The sequence below is a fragment of the Electrona antarctica genome (assembly GCF_951216825.1).
Source record: "Electrona antarctica genome assembly, chromosome: 10".
Taxonomy (NCBI): Eukaryota; Metazoa; Chordata; class Actinopteri; order Myctophiformes; family Myctophidae; genus Electrona; species Electrona antarctica.
The window spans coordinates 5,827,182-5,845,415 of NC_136791.1; the positions used below are offsets into that span (position 1 = coordinate 5,827,182).

The window sequence follows — 18,234 nt, forward strand, 5'->3', positions numbered from 1 at the left end:
TACGTGGAAAACTTTAATAAATCGAAATATACCTTATTTATAAGCACTCCTTTATAGTGCTTATAAGCACTCCTTTGTCCCTGCCTCGATTCGTGCAGTCAACGCTGCCAGTAACATGTAATGTGATGATGACGATGCTGAAACAAGCACTTTATGCCGGCACTTTATATCCTAGCACCTTTTCTGAATGTAGCCTTTCTTCTTTCTTTCTTTGATTCTATACCTGCACTAGATGTGCCCAGACCTCTGTTTATGCTATGGTGTCTCATGTCTGTTGTTGTCCTGTATTGTTTGTATTGTTTTTTAATTTAAACCACTACTGTTGCTGTAAACCTAATTGCCCTTCTGGGACATTAATAAAGACCTTGAACCTTGAACCTTTGCAGAGTGATAACGTCTTATAGAGACTATTTTGCATGGGTATTAGTTACTTGTGATTTTGTCTACCACTAGCTAACACTATTTAACCCATTTAGGCCTGACATAGAAATAAGAAAAACGTTCGCTCTGAAAGAATATATATTCAAAGATTTGTGCCGCATTTTTATGATTTTTCAAAAATAGCAGACCTACAAGTTCATATGAACTTGTAGGTCTGCTATTTTTCAATAGCTAAAGTTTAACATAATGCTTAGTTAAAACACCAAAAGGGGTTCCCGCCCAAAATGGGTTAAGAGAAAGGGGTGCAGGGGATCCAGTAGAGATGCCCGCCCCAGATCCACAGTGTTTTACTATACGCTCTGTTACAACTTCTCCCCTTGGCAGTGCTCACCAGTGAAGGCATCGTTTTCATCAACGACTTCTCCCATTCCAAGCCCCCGGGCAGCACGGGGAAGAAGGTCTACATCGCCAGCCCCCACGCTAGCCCTGCCCATACCAAGCCTGCCCCTGCTGCTGCCCCTGCCCCCACCGGTGCCAAGAAGGCCCTCAACAAGGTCAAAGTGCTCATCACCAACGAGAAGCCCACGTAAGACCCACTTAATTGGCCTCATAATATCCACTGCATGCCATGCGAACGTGTACACGATTGACATTGTTCATCGATGACGAATGCTTGCATAATGATGAGTACAGAAAGATTTCATTCTCTACCAGGCCGAAGGCATGGGGAGAGAGTATGTTTCATTCTCCACCAGGCCGAAGGCATGGGGAGAGAGTATGTTTCATTCTCCACCAGGCCGAAGGCATGGGGAGAGAGTATGTTTCATTCTCCACCAGACCGAAGGCATGGGTAGAGAGTATGTTTCATTCTCCACCAGGCCGAAGGCATGGGGAGAGAGTATGTTTCATTCTCCACCAGGCCGAAGGCATGGGGAGAGAGTATGTTTCATTCTCCACCAGGCCGAAGGCATGGGGAGAGAGTATGTTTCATTCTCCACCAGGCCGAAGGCATGGGGAGAGAGTATGTTTCATTCTCCACCAGGCCGAAGGCATGGGGAGAGAGTATGTTTCATTCTCCACCAGGCCGAAGGCATGGGGAGAGAGTATGTTTCATTCTCCACCAGGCCGAAGGCATGGGTAGAGAGTATGTTTTATTGTCTCCACCAGGCCGAAGGCATGGGGAGAGAGTAGGTTTCATTCTCCACCAGGCCGAAGGCATGGGGAGAGAGTATGTTTCATTCTCCACCAGGCCGAAGGCATGGGGAGAGAGTATGTTTCATTCTCCACCAGGCCGAAGGCATGGGTAGAGAGTATGTTTTATTGTCTCCACCAGGCCGAAGGCATGGGGAGAGAGTATGTTTTGCACTCCGTCCGTGTGTCCGTCCGTCCGTGTGGATTGGCCCGTTTTGAACAAAAAGCCTCAAATCATGAACGCAGCGTGCAATTTACGTGAAATCTTTCACAGACTTTCTTACTAGGCTGAGGGATATATCCCACCCTTTTCACATTGGCCTGTTATAGCGGCACCAACAGGTGGATTTTTGCAAAACACATTTTTTGGAACAAAATGCCTCAAATCATCCAAGGCGTAAGAAGAAATGGCCTATTATATATATAGCGCCACCAGGAGGCCACAACCTGACCTGCCCTGGTGGAGGGGCACAGGTCATTTTGAGCTAGTTGTACTCTTTTAGAAGGTTGAAAAGGTTGAGTGGAGATCTTAGACGACAAATGCTGTTACTGTGCTGAGTTTATACTGCATGTATAGGCTGGCACGCAACATGACATCCAAGTATTGTTGCGCGCACATGTGGCACAGTCATCTTCTTTTAGTCAGTTACAAACCGAAGGTGGAACAAGCCTAAGGTCCTCATTTATCATACGCTTATTAAAGCTACGCCCAATTTCTGGTGTAAAGATGGTTATGGTGAGCAATTAGCCTTGTTTGTTTAACCCATTTTGACCTGAGATCAGATTCTAAAAATGTCTTCTACATCCTGACAGTTTTCTGAAAAAGCTATGTTTCTATGTCAGTAGTTCTTCGATTTTTCAAAAATAGCAGACCTACAAGCTCATAGCACGCCACTCGGTTGTAGATTGTAGATCTGCTATTTTTCAATAGCTAAAGCATAACATAATGCTAACACCAAAAGGGGTTCCCGCCCAAAATGGTTTAAAGCAATGCTCAATATCTGGTGTAAAGATGGTTATGGTGAGCAATTAGCCTTGTTTGTTTAATTAAACTTTCTAATCTGCCGATATGAGTGCAAAGTCCAATTTGAAACGGCAGTCTCGTGGGAGCAATAACACGCCCACGTCCCTCTATAATGAAATCCACAGGTGCTCTTTAGATGTCATCAATTTGGCACTGCAGCTTACAGAAAGACATGCTCCCTCTGTGGTGCTTAGCTCTGCCCATTACTCAGATATTATATTGTGATCTAACTAACCCATTCATGCAAAGCTATTCGTCAGTATAATTTGTTATGCAATGAATTTGCCAGAGTATGAAATGACAGGCTTCAGGCTTTTTTTTAATGACAAGTGTAGATGCTATTTGATGATAATGTCACGTTTCAATAACAAAGTGATTCCCAACAATAAAACAGCAGAATAACAAATCAAATAAAGCAGGCAATTAATCTGGCAATTAAACATGATGTGCAGATATTAAACTTCATGTTCATTGGCACACAAGGAGGACAGGACACAGGTGTATAATGTAGTATACTTTAGTGTACCTACAGTATATAGTTTTTGTGATCAACATTGTTGAGTGCCCGGCTTTGTCTGTCTGTGTGAATTTTAGATTTGATTGGTTGGAATGTGATGATGTAGTAAATGGAAAATGGTGCATTTATATAGCGCCTTCATCCAAGGCGCTTTACATAGATTGTGCATCAATTCACCCATTCACACTCACATTCATACACCGATGGCGGCAGAAACCATGCAAGGCACCAGCCAGCACATCAGGAGCAATTAGGGGTTCAGTGTCTTGCTCAAGGACACTTCGACACTAACTCTGGGGGAGCCCGGGTTCGAACAGGCAACCTTGCGGTTACCATCCATCCACTCTACCCCTGAGCCACCGCCGCCAGTAGGCTATGATGATAAGAGCGCCCCTCATTTTACATGAGTGTGATTTTCTTTTGTTGTTGTTCGTTGTCCCAGAGTTCTGCCACAACACCGATGCTTCAGGCTGAAGCCAGGCCTAGTAGTCTAGTAGTCTACTCGTAGAGGCCCAATAATAAGTGTCATTTGGGACCAACCAGTATCCTATCTATCTCTCCCACTACATTGTAGAGCTTGATGCATGGTCGTATCCTATCTATCTCTCCCACTACATTGTAGAGCTTGATGCATGGTCGCTTACCTCGTCATGTACAACCAGTATCCTATCTATCTCTCCCACTACATTGTAGTGCTTGATGCATATGGTCGCTTACCTCGTCATGTACAACCAGTATCCTATCTATCTCTCCCACTACATTGTAGAGCTTGATGCATATGGTCGCTTACCTCGTCATGTACAACCAGTATCCTATCTATCTCCCCCACTACATTGTAGAGCTTGATGCATATGGTCGCTTACCTCGTCATGTACAACCAGTATCCTATCTATCTCTCCCACTACATTGTAGAGCTTGATGCATATGGTCGCTTACCTCGTCATGTACAACCAGTATCCTATCTATCTCTCCCACTACATTGTAGAGCTTGATCCATGGTCTTATCCTATCTATCTCTCCCACTACATTGTAGAGCTTGATGCATGGTCGCTTACCTCGTCATGTACAAGCTGGTACAGCGGTTTGGTGGGGGGGAACGGTACACAGTACAATCCTCAGTATTCATTTAACCCATTCTGGGCGAGAACCCCTTTTGGTGTTTTACCCCCTCAGGCCAGGAACCCATTTTGGGGTTCTGTACACAGTATACTGTACAGTGTACAGTATTCAAAAATGTAAAAAGATTGATGCTGCTATATCAATATTTGAAGTTTTTCGGAAAACTTAGGTCAGGATTTAGAGGCGCTTTTAGAATCGGCGTCGACATTTTAAAAAGATTCTTCTAAATCCTCCAGTTTTCTGAAATAAATATTTTCACGATTTTTCAAAAATAGCAAACCTACAAGCTCGTGCTATGAGCTTGTAGATCTGCTATTTTTCAATAGCTAAATTATAACATACCAAAAGGGGTTCCCGCCCAAAATGGGTTAAGTCTCAAAGTGTACAAATGGAACCAAATGGATCTACAACTGTCCAAATGGAACTAATGAACCATTCACACTGAGGATTTTACCGTGTTAAAGAAATTAACTCCGGGTAGAACATTGCACTTAATTATTAACACTTGGCTGAGAAGAGAATTTGGCAGCCAGGACTATAGATCTAATTGTGCTTTGGCAGCGGGGGGGTGTCACATGTTTTATTTTAAGACTGTTAATTGCACAATTAATCAAGACAAGCAAGTGTTTGGTCACAGTATTAAAAGTTAGAGTCAAGATTTACAGCAACCGGGGGGAAAAGATTGACTAGCAATAGACTGATTTACACAATTATCCGTGGAGTGATCTGTGTTCCAATGGATCCAATGTTCTGTAGTTGTTGTTTCAAATCAAATCAAATCAAACTTTATTTGTATAGCACCTTTACAACAGCCAAAGCTGACCAAAGTGCTGAACAGAGTAAAACAAGACAGTAGAGCATAGCAATATAAAACAATGAGAAGGGACAATAAAATATAAAACAGAGCATACAAAGCAAAGTTCTTTGTTTACCCAGGGTGAATGGACTAAGCTCGAGATGCTTGTTTACAGCCACACCCTGCTCATAGAACATTTCATGGTAGGGGTTCAATGCCTTGCTCAAGGGCACTTCAGCGGTGGTAATTTTAACGTGCCGGTCCGGGGATTCGAACTGGCGACCTTCCGATAACAAGACCGCTCCGCAAACCGTTCGGCCACCGCTGCCCCTAATACAATAGCACAGAGCAGGAAATCAATATACAGGTACATCAGGTGCAGTTAAAGGCGAGGGAGAACAGATGAGTTTTGAGGAGGGATTTAAAAGCCCCAATTGACTCGGCAGATCTATTATGGAGGGGCAGCATGTTCCAGAGTTTGGGGCCCGCAGCCGCAAAAGCACGATCACCCCTGTTCCTCTTACTAGTCGTGAACTCGACCAGCAGCAGCTTGTCTGCAGACCTTAATGCTCTAGATGGGACGTAGGGCACAATTAGGTCAGAGAGGTAGGAGGGAGAGGGACCGTGAAGTGATTTAAAAACAAATAAAAGCACCTTAAAATCTATTCTAAACTTAACAGGGAGCCAATGGAGAGAGGCCAGAACTGGGGTGATGTGGTCTCGTTTTTTGGTTCCGATGAGAAGACGGGCAGCTGCATTCTACAGTTGCCCGTCTTATTTAGTCACAAGCTCTGCTTAATACTTTTCATTGATTAAATATTTATAAAACCAACAAACCACTTTAAACCTGGCATCCATATTTTAGGAATGTCATTATTAGTAGTTTTCAAAAACGTTTCTTTTCCCCCCCCTTTTTTATCTTTCAAAAATGTAAAATCACAGATGTGTACATCATACAACAAGTATGCACATTCTGCCATTCACTGCTCTTGACTCACCTGACAAAGTATTACGTAAGGCAGGGGTTTTCAACAGGTGGTCCGTGGACCACTGGTGGTCCCTGGAAGTATTGCATGTGGTCCCTGACCATTCATTTAGTAATTGTAAATGTAATAAAATGTAGGATTTGTCCATGTAGTCATTTACCGACAAATTGGAGGTCCAGAAATTCAACAGAAAAAGGGAGTAAGAATCTCAAGAGGGGGAAGTGCAGTGGATTGTCTGGTTGAGTCATTATTATTAGGAAATGATGTCAGTCAGTGGACAATTGTTTGAGAAACAGTGGGATGTATACACATGGGATGCATAGAAAGTGTTACAAAAGCATTAGCCCATATCCCCACCCAACACAACAGTGGGCCCCAGGTTGATTCCAAGTCAGGGTGGTGGCCCCTGGTTCACAATCAGTTGAAAACCCCTGACATAGGGCTTTCATTTATGCAAAAAAACCCCAAAGAGATGGGCCCCAGGTTGATTCCAAGTCAGGGTGGTGGCCCCTGGTTCACAATCAGTTGAAAACCCCTGACGTAGGGCTTTCATTTATGCAAAAAAAACCCAAAGAGATGAAATCTGGAGAGATACCATGTTTCTCTCCGACAGCGACACTATTTTAGCGTGCAGAGATTAATGCCTGACCTCATTCTTTGCACTATTTACCATGTCAGCTCCCTAATATCACGTACGTAAGGCATTCGTTTCGAAGAAGTTGAGAAGGATCCAACAGCCCAGATCCAGGTTGATGTGCTGCCAGCTAGTTCCCATGAGTGGTTGTATTTGTGACGTGTCGGTCTACTTTATTTATAGCAGCACCTCCCCAGCCTCGCCACCCACCCAACTAGCAGTAATAACAGACCCTCCCATTAATCTTATACTACATATTATAAGCCTTGCATTTCACATCATGTCCCTCTTGTTGCTCATCCGAAAGCTATTTGTCCTTCTCTTAACCCCGTTAGGACTCTACAAAATGTCTTCTAAAGTACTGACAGTTTCCTGAAAAACCTATGTTTCTATGTCAGTGGTTCTCAAACTATTTCATGTCAAGGACCCCACAAATTATATGTAATTGGCCGTCCACCCCCATCTGAACATAATGTTGTTCCACAGGGACCTTCCAAAAGCAAAGATTTGGGTTAAAAACGTTTGCTGTGAAAGTGTACATTCAATGATTTGCGACACATTTTCACGATTTAAAAAAAATAGCAGATCTACAAGCTCATAGCATGGCGCTGAGTGCTGCGCTATGAGCTTGTAGATCTGCTATGTTTCGACCGCTAAAGTTTAAAATAATGGTTAAGGTGGTTACGCGCTAAGGTGACATGGATGCGTTCCCGGCCTAAATGGATTAATCTTACTTGTCCATATTCTACCCCTTGCATTTCACATCATTGTCCCTCTTCTTGCTCTCCGAAAGCTATTTGTCCTTCTCTTAATCATGTTCTCTCTCTGCCCCCCCCACCCCGTCCCCCACGTCACTCTCTTTCTTCCCCTCTCGGTCTCTTTCTCTGTAATGGCTCGGTCTCTTGTTCTGTAATGGCGCCTCGAATTACGCTTTCAATTTCTCCGGCTTTGTCCAAGTGTTGGATCTTTCTTTTATAGCCCCAAGTCTGGTGTAATCTCTCATGCTCTCTCTCTCTCTCTCTCTCTCTCTCTCTCTCCATCTGGATGATAGAAACGGGGGGTAGCACCGCTGGGCAGCTCCTTTTAGCCAGGCTCTTATCAGAAGCTCTATAAGACGAAACACAGGACAGTAGGCCTACCATTCACGTTTTGTGACTCATCTTGGCACATGTTACTCTTTTTGGCCAGCACAGTGCTTTGGATTGATTCGAATGGTGGTTGTCCGGAGATTGGCTGCCATTCCAATGGCTGCATTTCCAAACTCTCTTGTGATTAGCTTTCATGCCTGCAAACGCACGCACGCACGCACGCACGCACACGCACACTGCAGTCTACAAATCAAAATTTGGCTATTCATTTTTGTTTTCATTTCCTTTCATTGTATGCACGCTCTTATTGTATGTGACATCATACCCTGCCAAACCTGGATTCTTTTTTTTTATTATTATAATTTTTATCCCACGATTTTTGTAACCCATTTTTCACCCCTGTGTCAATGATCTAATGTGATCCTGGGCTCTACACACCCTCCGCCAACCTGGGGAGAGCAACGGACTTGAACTCATGCTTCCTTCATGCATGAGTGTCCAAGTTGCTCCTTTACGCCTGACAGGGGGGAGTTTCCCTGGTTGGATGTAGCGCGTGGAAGGAACACGTTATTCCAAACCTGGATTCTATATCTTCTATGCCTGAAACAAGAGTTTAGTTGTAAAACACGTATTTGGAAATATGCAGAGAGCACGACCACAACAGTTCTGTAACAACAATGACTAAATCTTATTAACTCACAACTGCCAGGGAACTCAAAATTATATTTATTGTGTTTTCCTTTGGAGCTCGATATACACATCACACAAATGATTGATTGCTGCATTAATTCAAGAAAAATTGGCAAACCTGCTTCTGAGCACATCATCAGTTGTAGAGAAACACCCATAAGGTGGTGTGTGTGTGTGTGTTTCTCTCTACCCAAACAACTAGTCTAACAAAATAACCGCAAGGCCTAAATAAAATGCGTTACTTGGGTCTAGTGTGTTTGTGTGCTTGTGTCAGAGTGTCATTGTATTATTCTGTGCATCATCTACTGCAGTACACTTCATAAAACCCAACACAGGCAGAGGTGAGGAGGGTCTGTTGGTTTGGGAACTGGGGAGCTTTCTTCCCCCTTTCTTCTTCTTGGTTTATTGATGATAGTGTGGGGTAACTTCAGGTGTAAAGTCAGGGGTGATGCCTTTGCTGCTGTTCTAGATAGATATGCTGAGGCACAGTCTTCTGTTCTGGCCTCTCATTCTTCATCTATACTATCTCTCTTTTTTCTCCTTCCCACTGTTGTCTTAGCTTTGGTCGGCCGTGGTCAGCAGTTCTAGCTCCTAACTCTCACAACAATGCAGTGTGAGTTAGAGGAAACGGCGTGTCCTTAAAATGTGGTCTCCTGTCCTGAGACAACTTAGCATCCATCTGCCAATGCTAATGATCTGCATGGTCCTGACTCCTGTAGTCAATCTCTATTTATCTATCTGGAACCAGAGGAAGGCAGCTCTACCAATGAGTTATGGCCGCTGACTTTTTCCCCCCGATTCTTTGAATAAAGAAAAGTCTCTTCTGAGGTTCTTTGTGCCAACAGAACAGTTAAGCATCTGTGACTGCTTTGTTCCAGGAGAGAGATGGGGCTCTTTGTGTGCCTTGGTCAATAACGTGCCTAGTAGTTCAATGAACCACCTGTACAGGCGTTGATTAAGTTATCTCACATTAACCACTTTCAGCTTGGCGTCTCTATTTTGGGCATGGAATTATAGGAACAACCTTCAAAGATTAAACAAAAAGCTATGAAAAAAGCCCATCTACATCTACACCTAAGAACTGTGGATTCTGTGGACATTTTCAAAGGACTGTTGAAAACTCACTTTTTCTTTTTTGTGGCTTTCGCCTTTATTTTATATTTTTTATGGAGGGACAGACAGTAGGCTGACAGGAAATGGGGAGAGAGATGGGGGGTGACATGCAGTAAAGGCCGTCGGGATCGGGAGTCGAACCCGCGGCACACTGCCAGACTGGATTACCAGCCAAGGTGCCTGGACCGCTGAGCCACGGCCCAGGCCAAAACTCACCTTTTTAAACAGGCCTTTCCATAGCCGGCCTGGTTAAATGTTAAATGTTGATTGCTTTATTTTTTACTCTACTTTTTCTATTTTGTCTTACTTTATTAGTGATTTAGTTCTTGACTTGTTTTATTGACTATTGACTTGTTTTAATTGTATTGTTGTTAAAGCACTTTGTGACTGTAATTGTCTGTGAAATGTGCTCTATAAATAAACTTTACTTACTTACTTAAAGGGATAGTTCAGATTTTTTGAACTTAAGTTGTATGAAATACTTGGCATTAATATAGTGGTTGCAACTGTATTAATTGATTGCCCGAGTCCCATGGTGGGAGTTCTGCTCTGGTTTTGGTCAATATTAAGTAGTTCTGGTCATTTTGTGGGGGGCACTGAGGCCACGCAGTAAAAGTAAATTAATCCACAAAACGAACGTAATTTGTATTGTTGACCTATTTCTAAAATATTAGCGCGACTTTCGTTCAACTTTGACCCCTCTATCACATGGAACAATTTTTTGGGCGTAGTGATATCAAGGGGCCAGTGAGGCTATTCAACGTTGAAGCTCTGGACCCTAGTGGTATGAGGAAGGACTGCAGGCGGACCCGTGGATTCATGACGAGGAAACCCCGTGCATCTGGGCTTTAACACGTAGGACCATTTTCCCTACGTCACCCCGGACCTCAAATTTGAGGTCCGGAGGAGGTACTTCCGGCAGTCTTCCGGGTGCTTCAAAACGCCACTGAGCAACTCCATCGAAATGAATAGCTTGGGGGCGGGGCTAGTGCTCCAGTTCGGTCTCTATCCTTTATATACTCTATGAGTGATATGGACACAAAAAACATAGTTCCATGTGATAGAGGGGTAAAAAAATAACGAAAGTTGCACTAATATTTTAGAAATAGGTCAACAATACAAATTACGTTAGTTTTGTGGATTAATTTACTTTTACTGCGTGGCCCCCAGTGCCCCCCACAAAATGACCGGAACTACTTGATATTTCACCAAAACCAGAGCAGAACTCCCACCATGGGACTCGGGCAATCAATTAATACAGTTGCAACCACTATATTAATGGCAAGTATTTCATACAACTTAAGTTAAAAAAATCTGAACTATCCCTTTAACAAGCTCACATCTCATCGCAGTGTGCTCTTGTAAATCGCCTGCTTTCTTCGCACCATCGTATGACGAAGTATAAAACGAGGGTTAACTGTTTAAAATGCTTGGCAAACAACATTTCGGAGACGAGACATTTTAATCTAGAAAGTCTATTTGTTTTGAAGTTGCCCAATCAATACCGACGTAATTCAACCGCCTCCCTCCCATCATTAAAGAGTTCACTCACAGCTCACCCTCCTTTGCCTCGAACTCACCCAGCCGGCTGTATGAGGACTGAGGAGACATGAATACAGATCTACTTGTCCATCGGAGAAATGAGAAAGTCGCTTATTACAATGTAGGCAATTAGCAGACGCTCTTAACCCATTTTGACCTGAGATCAGATTCTATAAATGTCTTCTACATCCTGACAGTTTTCTGAAAAAGCTATGTTTCTATGTCAGTCGTTCGATTTTTCAAAAATAGCAGACCTACAAGCTCGTAGCGCGCCACTCGGTGGCGCGCTACGAGCTTGTAGATCTGCTATTTTTCAATAGCTAAAGCTTATCATGATGCTAACACCAAAAGGGGTTCCCGCCCAAAATTGTCTAATCCAGAAAGACTTACAGTACGCAAAAACAACACATGGTAATACATCAAATACATACAAAATTGTCATGAAGAATCATAAGGAAGCTAAGAGTAGAATATCTGTACAATAAAACTATGAGGTTACGCTATAGAGTGCTATATCTACATAAAATGCTATCTAAATTACATAAGGGGAGCCTTTGCAAGTTTGCATACGCCTGAAGGTCGTCGAGGCAAGTGCTAGGGCAATATTAACATTCTTTATAATAGTTCAATGTATTATATCCCCTTATATCTAAGCCTCAACATGTTAGGCAGCTATTTTGCACTCTGTAATAATGCCGCCTGTGATTCTGCAATGATTTGATTGATTTCTTTCATTAATGAGGCTGAAGTATGTGCTCGTTACATGATGCACATTAGAAATTCAGCCCTCTGCAAATATTGCTTCAGGCAAATTTAGTTTACGTTTTTCTTGGCTTATTTGCACACAAATAACAATCAAACGAGGAACAAAATCTGAATGATACGTTTTTCTTGGCTTATTTGCACACAAATAACAATCAAACGAGGAACAAAATCTGAATGATACGTTTTTCTTGGCTTATTTGCACACAAATAACAATCAAACGAGGAACAAAATCTGAATGATACATCTGAGGTAAAAAAAAACAACCTTTCAGAATACCCAAGACAAGAGAGGTCATTACATACTAGAACATCAAACATTACAAAAACATTAAAGGGGCATTCCACTCATTTTCAACATTTTACTATGTCATTAATATACCTTAGAACTGTTGTGTGGAAATAATAAAAAGGTCCCCCCATTCTGTGTTTCCTAGAACTGTAAGTATGAATAAAATCATTAACATGGTGAAACACATCTTGATGACATCATCAAGATGTGTTTCACCATGTTAATGATTTTTTTCAGATCTCTAGTTCTAGGAAACACAGAATGGGGGGACTTTTTTTATTATTTCCACACAACAGCTCTAAGGTATATTAATGACATAGTAAAATGTTGAAAATGAGTGGAATGCCCCTTTAATATCCAAGACGGTAACTAAACATGGAAGGAAACACTGGGGTAATAAAACGGGTTAATTTTCATCACCATCCATCCATCCATCCATCCATCGATCCATCCATCGATCCATCCATCTTCAACCACTTATCCGTAGTCTGTTCGCGGGGGAAACAGCTCCACCAGAGTGCTCCAGATTTCCCTCTCCAGAACAACATTAGTGACTTCCTCCTGGGGGATTCCGAGACGTTCCAAGGCCATTGAGGCGATGTATTTCTGCGCCTTGGTCTGCCCCGGGGGTCTCCTCCCAGTCGAGGACGAGGACCTCCCTAGGGAGACGCCCGAGAGGCATCCTAACCAGATGCCCGAACCTCCTAAGCTGGCTCCTTTCCAGGCGAAGGAGCAGCGGCTCTACTCCGAGTCTCTCCCGTGTGACTGAACTTCTCACCGTATCTCTAAGGGAGATGCCAGCCACCCGTCGAAGAAAACTCATTTCGGCCTCTTGTATTCTTATTCTTTCGGTCTTGACCCACACTTCATGACCATAGGTGGGATAGGAACGAAGATTGCTCGTTTTCATCACGTTCGTTTTCAATTTTCATCACGTTCTTTAAAATGTCCTGAGAGTTTCCAGGTGATTTGTTGCACTTACTGTATGCAGGGCCGCTTTAAGGGTAGTGCGAACGGTGCCGTCGCACAGGGCCTCGCGCCTCGCGGGGGCAGCGTCCCCCCCTCCCTTTTTAATAGGCTTTTAAATGTTAACAATCACTTTCCATCTCGGACCTAATATCTATAGTTTTGCTTACATGTTGATATATTTCACATTTAGTAGTAGGCCTACTCGCTGACGATGCGTGTCTGCGTCCTAAAATCTAGTTCTGCTTACATGATCATATTTCACATTAATCTCACTGGCATTGTGTGTCTGCGTCATCTATCAAGCGCACTACGTGGTGGTCAAGTGGATGGTGTGCGACTGTGCGTAGGAGGGCGGTGTGGTGGTGGGAAAGTTGAAATACACAAAGTCGAGTTCGTAGAGAAAAAAATCACACCCGTGTGAACTGAGTGGTGTAAGGTTTTATATAGCATGATCAGCTGTGGTCTGACGTAATGTCTGACGTAATGAAATAAGGTAAGGTATTATGTAGCCTGATCAGCTCTGATCTGACGTAATGAAATCATACCCGGATGTGATTTCACAACTGGCTTTTTCTGTGCAGAGAAAATGACCATGGTTGCTACGGTCATCCAGTTCACCCGGGTGTGATTTAATTACGTCAGAAATTATTTTGAACATAGCAACCATGCTCATTTTTTTCTGCACACAAAAGCCAGTTGTAGGAGTGGTTTACACCACTCAAAAAATAAGAGTTCAAAGCCTCGCTGAGAGTTTCATTTGATAAATTCATTGCAAAAATCATGGGTCCAACCGCGCCCCAATCAGCCGCGGGGCCCTGCGATCCAACCACGCCCCAATCAGCCGCGGGGCCCTGCGATCCAACCACGCCCCAATCAGCCGCGGGGCCCTGCGATCCAACCACGCCCCAATCAGCCGCGGGGCCCTGCGATCCAACCACGCCCCAATCAGCCGCGGGGCCCTGCGATCCAACCACGCCCCAATCAGCCGCGGGGCCCTGCGATCCAACCACGCCCCAATCAGCCGCGGGGCCCTGCGATCCAACCACGCCCCAATCAGCCGCGGGGCCCTGCGATCCAACCGCGCCCCAATCAGCCGCGGGGCCCTGCGTTAAAACTAGACGGGATTATCAAGGCATTATTATTGCAATTTGCTGCAAGGAAAGCTGCTGCTTGTGAAGTTGTGAGTAACATCCGAGACGAGTGCATTATATTTACTAGCCCTTACCCGTTGTGAGATGTTGCCCCCCCCCCCCCCCCCCCCCCCCCCCCCCCCTTGTGGCCGCAGGGGGTACTGTGCCCTGAGTGCATTTTTAATTCACTAATAAATTATTAATCTATAATTTGTTAAATTGGAAAAAGGGCTTCGTTAAGAACTCCATATTATTATGGTCAATGCCTGTGTGAAAAGTGATTGGTGCAGGCAGTGAGGAGCTACAGCAGTGTTTCTGACACACATTCAGACAGACATACAGACACACAGACACACATTCAGACATTTGGTTAATTATAGTATGATATATCAATTATCTCTCTCTCGCGCGCGCACGCCACACGCCTGTCATAATGTTTAGCGCAGTGGTCAGCAGCAGCAGTGCATCCATTTCCAATAACATCCAATTCCCGCCTGAATGTGTCAATCACTTACTTTGTGCTTGCTGCTCGTTTTCAGAAGAATTAATCCAAGCTTTGTCATATTATGGTTTAAAGTAGGCATAAACCTTAGCTGGTCAGTCAGTGTGTGCAGAGTGAGAAGCAGCACTGCTCTGCAGCCTCTGCTGATTACATTGATATGACCTAGATATGTCATATGCGCATCTGACTGGCAAGATAATTAGTTATTTGGCAACACCTGTGTGAAATAATAGTATAATTTATAAAATGCTTTCATATAGCCTACTCTTCATATAGGCTACAAGTTATATACTTGAAGGCCAAAATAAACATGAATTAATTAATGAATGTTCCCAGACGCCTCTGACTGTATGACTGTAGCTACGTCTTACTTTCAATGTTGACAGCAAATTTTGAGTTGGTTAGTTTTAGTCATATTTTAGTGAACTCATCAGATTTTGTTTTGTTTTGGTCTACTTTTATTTGACTAAAAATGTGGTCACTGAAGCTACAGTTGCTTTTGTCGACAAAAAATAAATACATTTTGCTGGCCTTGACGGTGTCACAATGCCTGATTTTACATGTTACGTGTTTTGTACAAACTATTTTCAGAGCGCGACACCCGAGCGTATAATAACCAAAGAATAAAATGACTTGACGAAACTAACACTGATTTACTTCCCCCCCCCCCCCCCCCCCCCCCCACAGTGCGGAGGCGGTGACCCTCAATGACTGTCTGCAGCTGTCCTACCTGCCGTCCAAGAGGAACCACATGCTGCTGCTCTACCCCCGGGAGATCCTCATCCTAGACCTGGAGCTCAGCCAGACTGTCGGCGTGGTGGCTATCGAGCGCTCCGGGGTGCCCTTCGCCCAGGTTGGTTTGTTTGTTTGTTCGTTCATTTGTTCGTTCGTTCATTCAACCTCCTTTTAAAATTCTCTGAGAGATCATTGAGCGAGACCCTCATTTACAATGATGCCGAGATTACACGAACAACAAGGAAATACCAAAAAAAAGAGACATGCATGCATACACACATGTATCATCCACTGAGGACTAGTATATTTACTAAGCTTGGAGTTTCAGACACATTCAGTCCAGAAGCACGTTTTGCTAGTCATCTGAAGCACACCTGGTGTTCGTATGCATATGCTGCGTGTAAAGGATGATCACACAAATAATGGGAGATAGGATTGTGGTTGATGGTTATGGTTTCTGTTGTTTTACTGACACGGCATTTGCAAGGGACCGTTTTTACATTTCTCTGCCTTTAAAGAACAGGTGTAAATTAGCACAGGTAAGCTATATTAAAACACATTTTGTGCCCAAGACGTCTGTGGACGTCATTGGTATTACCGCACGGGCATAGCCCAAGACGTCTGTGGACGTCTTTGAAAGAACAAAAATATATATATATTTTTTATTTTTTTTATTTTTATTTTATTTTATTAAAAAAAATCATAATCAAAACAATGATTTTTTTTTTTTTAATACGTGGTGCCAAAGTTTGTGTTTTCGCCATTGAGAATGCATTTGGCGTTTAAATTAAATAACTCAGAAACTATAAAACATTTCAAAGTAAAAAGTTCCAGCATGTGTCTCCACAGTCAGCTGAATTATAAAAAATGTGAATGGATTTTCTAGGTGATTTTTGGGCAGTTTTGCGTGGGCTCTCAATTTAAGCCATCAAAACAGGGAAAGCATCTGTCATTTTTGATTTTTGCGTTGTTGGCTATTCAAAAATAGCAGATACACAAGCTCACAGTGTGTCACTTCATGCCGTGCTTGCGAGCTTGTACATCATTTTTGAAAATCTTGATTTGGAAGGCCTTTGTAGAATTGGGGTATAATGGGTTAAAGGAGGGGTTGTGGTGACCGTAATTACATCAAAGGGAGACAAATAAAGGCCTTGAAATGCAGAGAGAACCTTTAGAACAAGTCACGCTATTCCAACTCCCTGTACAAGAAATCATCAAAAGGTGTAGATTAATAATTGCTCCACTGGAATAAATCAAAGACGATCAACCTTGAAAGATCCCATTCCATCCCCGGTCAAGCAGTCAAGCTCCTTGTATCTATACTCTTATCTGGATCCTTTCAAGGCAAGGCCATTTTATTTACACAGAACATCAAGCGAAGGAAACACTTATACAATGATGTTAGGATGCATGAAAAACAAAAGAAGTGAAAATAATATACAATTACAGTTCAGAAGAGAAATCGAAAGGAGAAAAAAAAGAAAAGTAACTCAATCAGAGGCGGCGGCAAACGGATGTTTTTAGTTGTTTTAACTCATTTAGGCCTGACCTCAAAATTTAAAAAAAATCTTCTAAATCCTCCAGTTTTCTGAAATAAATATTTTCACGATTTTTCAAAAATAGCAGACCTACAAGTTCATAGCGTGCCACTCGGTGGCGCGCTATGAGCTTGTAGAGCTGCTATTTTTCAATCGCTAAAGTATAACAATGTTTAAAACACCAAAAGGGGTTCCCGCCCAAAATGGGTTAAAAGAGATAAGAGTTGCAGCAGACCTGCAGAGTGCAGACTAGGAGCTTGTTCCACGATATGTGGTGCATAAAAAAACGAGATGCTGCTTCCCCCACATTTAATTTTGGTTTTAAGGACAGAACACTGACCTTTCCCAGATGACCTGAGAGATCTGGATGGTTCACGGTATCGCACAAGATCAGAAAGGGGTTTTGGCCCCTAAAGAGACAGGAGGCAGAGCTGGAGGTAGCACAGACTAAAATGTTGAGGTTCTTTCTCTCTCTCTGGGAGTAACAAGGATAGATAGGATCAGGAATGAGTACATCAGAGGGACAGCGCAGATGTTTTGGAGATAAAGCCAGAGAGGCCAGACTGAGATGGTTTGGACACGTACAGAGGAGGGATAGTGAGTATATCGGTAGAAGGATGTTGAGACAGGGTGAGATGGAGGCAGATGATTCGCTGTGGCGACCCCTGAAGGGAAAAGCCGAAAGAAAATAAGTTATATGCTCTATTTTGTTGGTATTAGTATTAGGACTCGAGCAGCAGTTGTCTGATGGATTTGTTTAGGTAATAGGCTGATTTTGTGGCTGTTTAACATTTTGGCTAGAGGTTTTAAACATTACCGATTGAAGCTGGGCGGCCGCTGACTTTTAATGTCTTCCTTGGCTCCAAAAACGATTACGTATCGCACGTGGGATCCAATTGTTGATTTGTTCACGTTTCAGTATATACAATAGCCACGCGCACCTAGAATATCACAGCCTTTTTATGTGGCGTGTTGTCCGAGGTGTTGGATGTGTTCTCACAGTGACAGTGCACAGACAGATAATAAGCATTTTTGCCATAGCTTACAGTATTTCCACAACATCACTCACATACAGTCTTCCCTTTCAGTAATGAACATTGACAGGAACAGAAAGCACATCATATATTTAATGAATGCCATTAATATTATCACCTGTATATAAGACACCAAACAAACAAATGTGACACTCGCTAGGGTGTTATCTTGTCTTATTACATGGCTTGGT

At 43.0% G+C, this 18,234-nt stretch overlaps 1 protein-coding gene across 1 annotated transcript in view; it reads left to right on the forward strand.

The window, feature by feature from the left end:
• The window catches only part of wdr11 (WD repeat domain 11), a gene marked incomplete at its 3' end in the record, with an annotated part of 212,767 nt that overhangs the window by 24,907 nt on the left and 169,626 nt on the right, over positions 1–18,234 (forward strand). The window contains exons 5-6 of the mRNA XM_079512909.1: positions 766–967; positions 15,424–15,589. Coding sequence (XP_079369035.1) covers positions 766–967; positions 15,424–15,589 — 368 coding nt within the window. The remainder of the gene's footprint in view (positions 1–765; positions 968–15,423; positions 15,590–18,234) is intronic.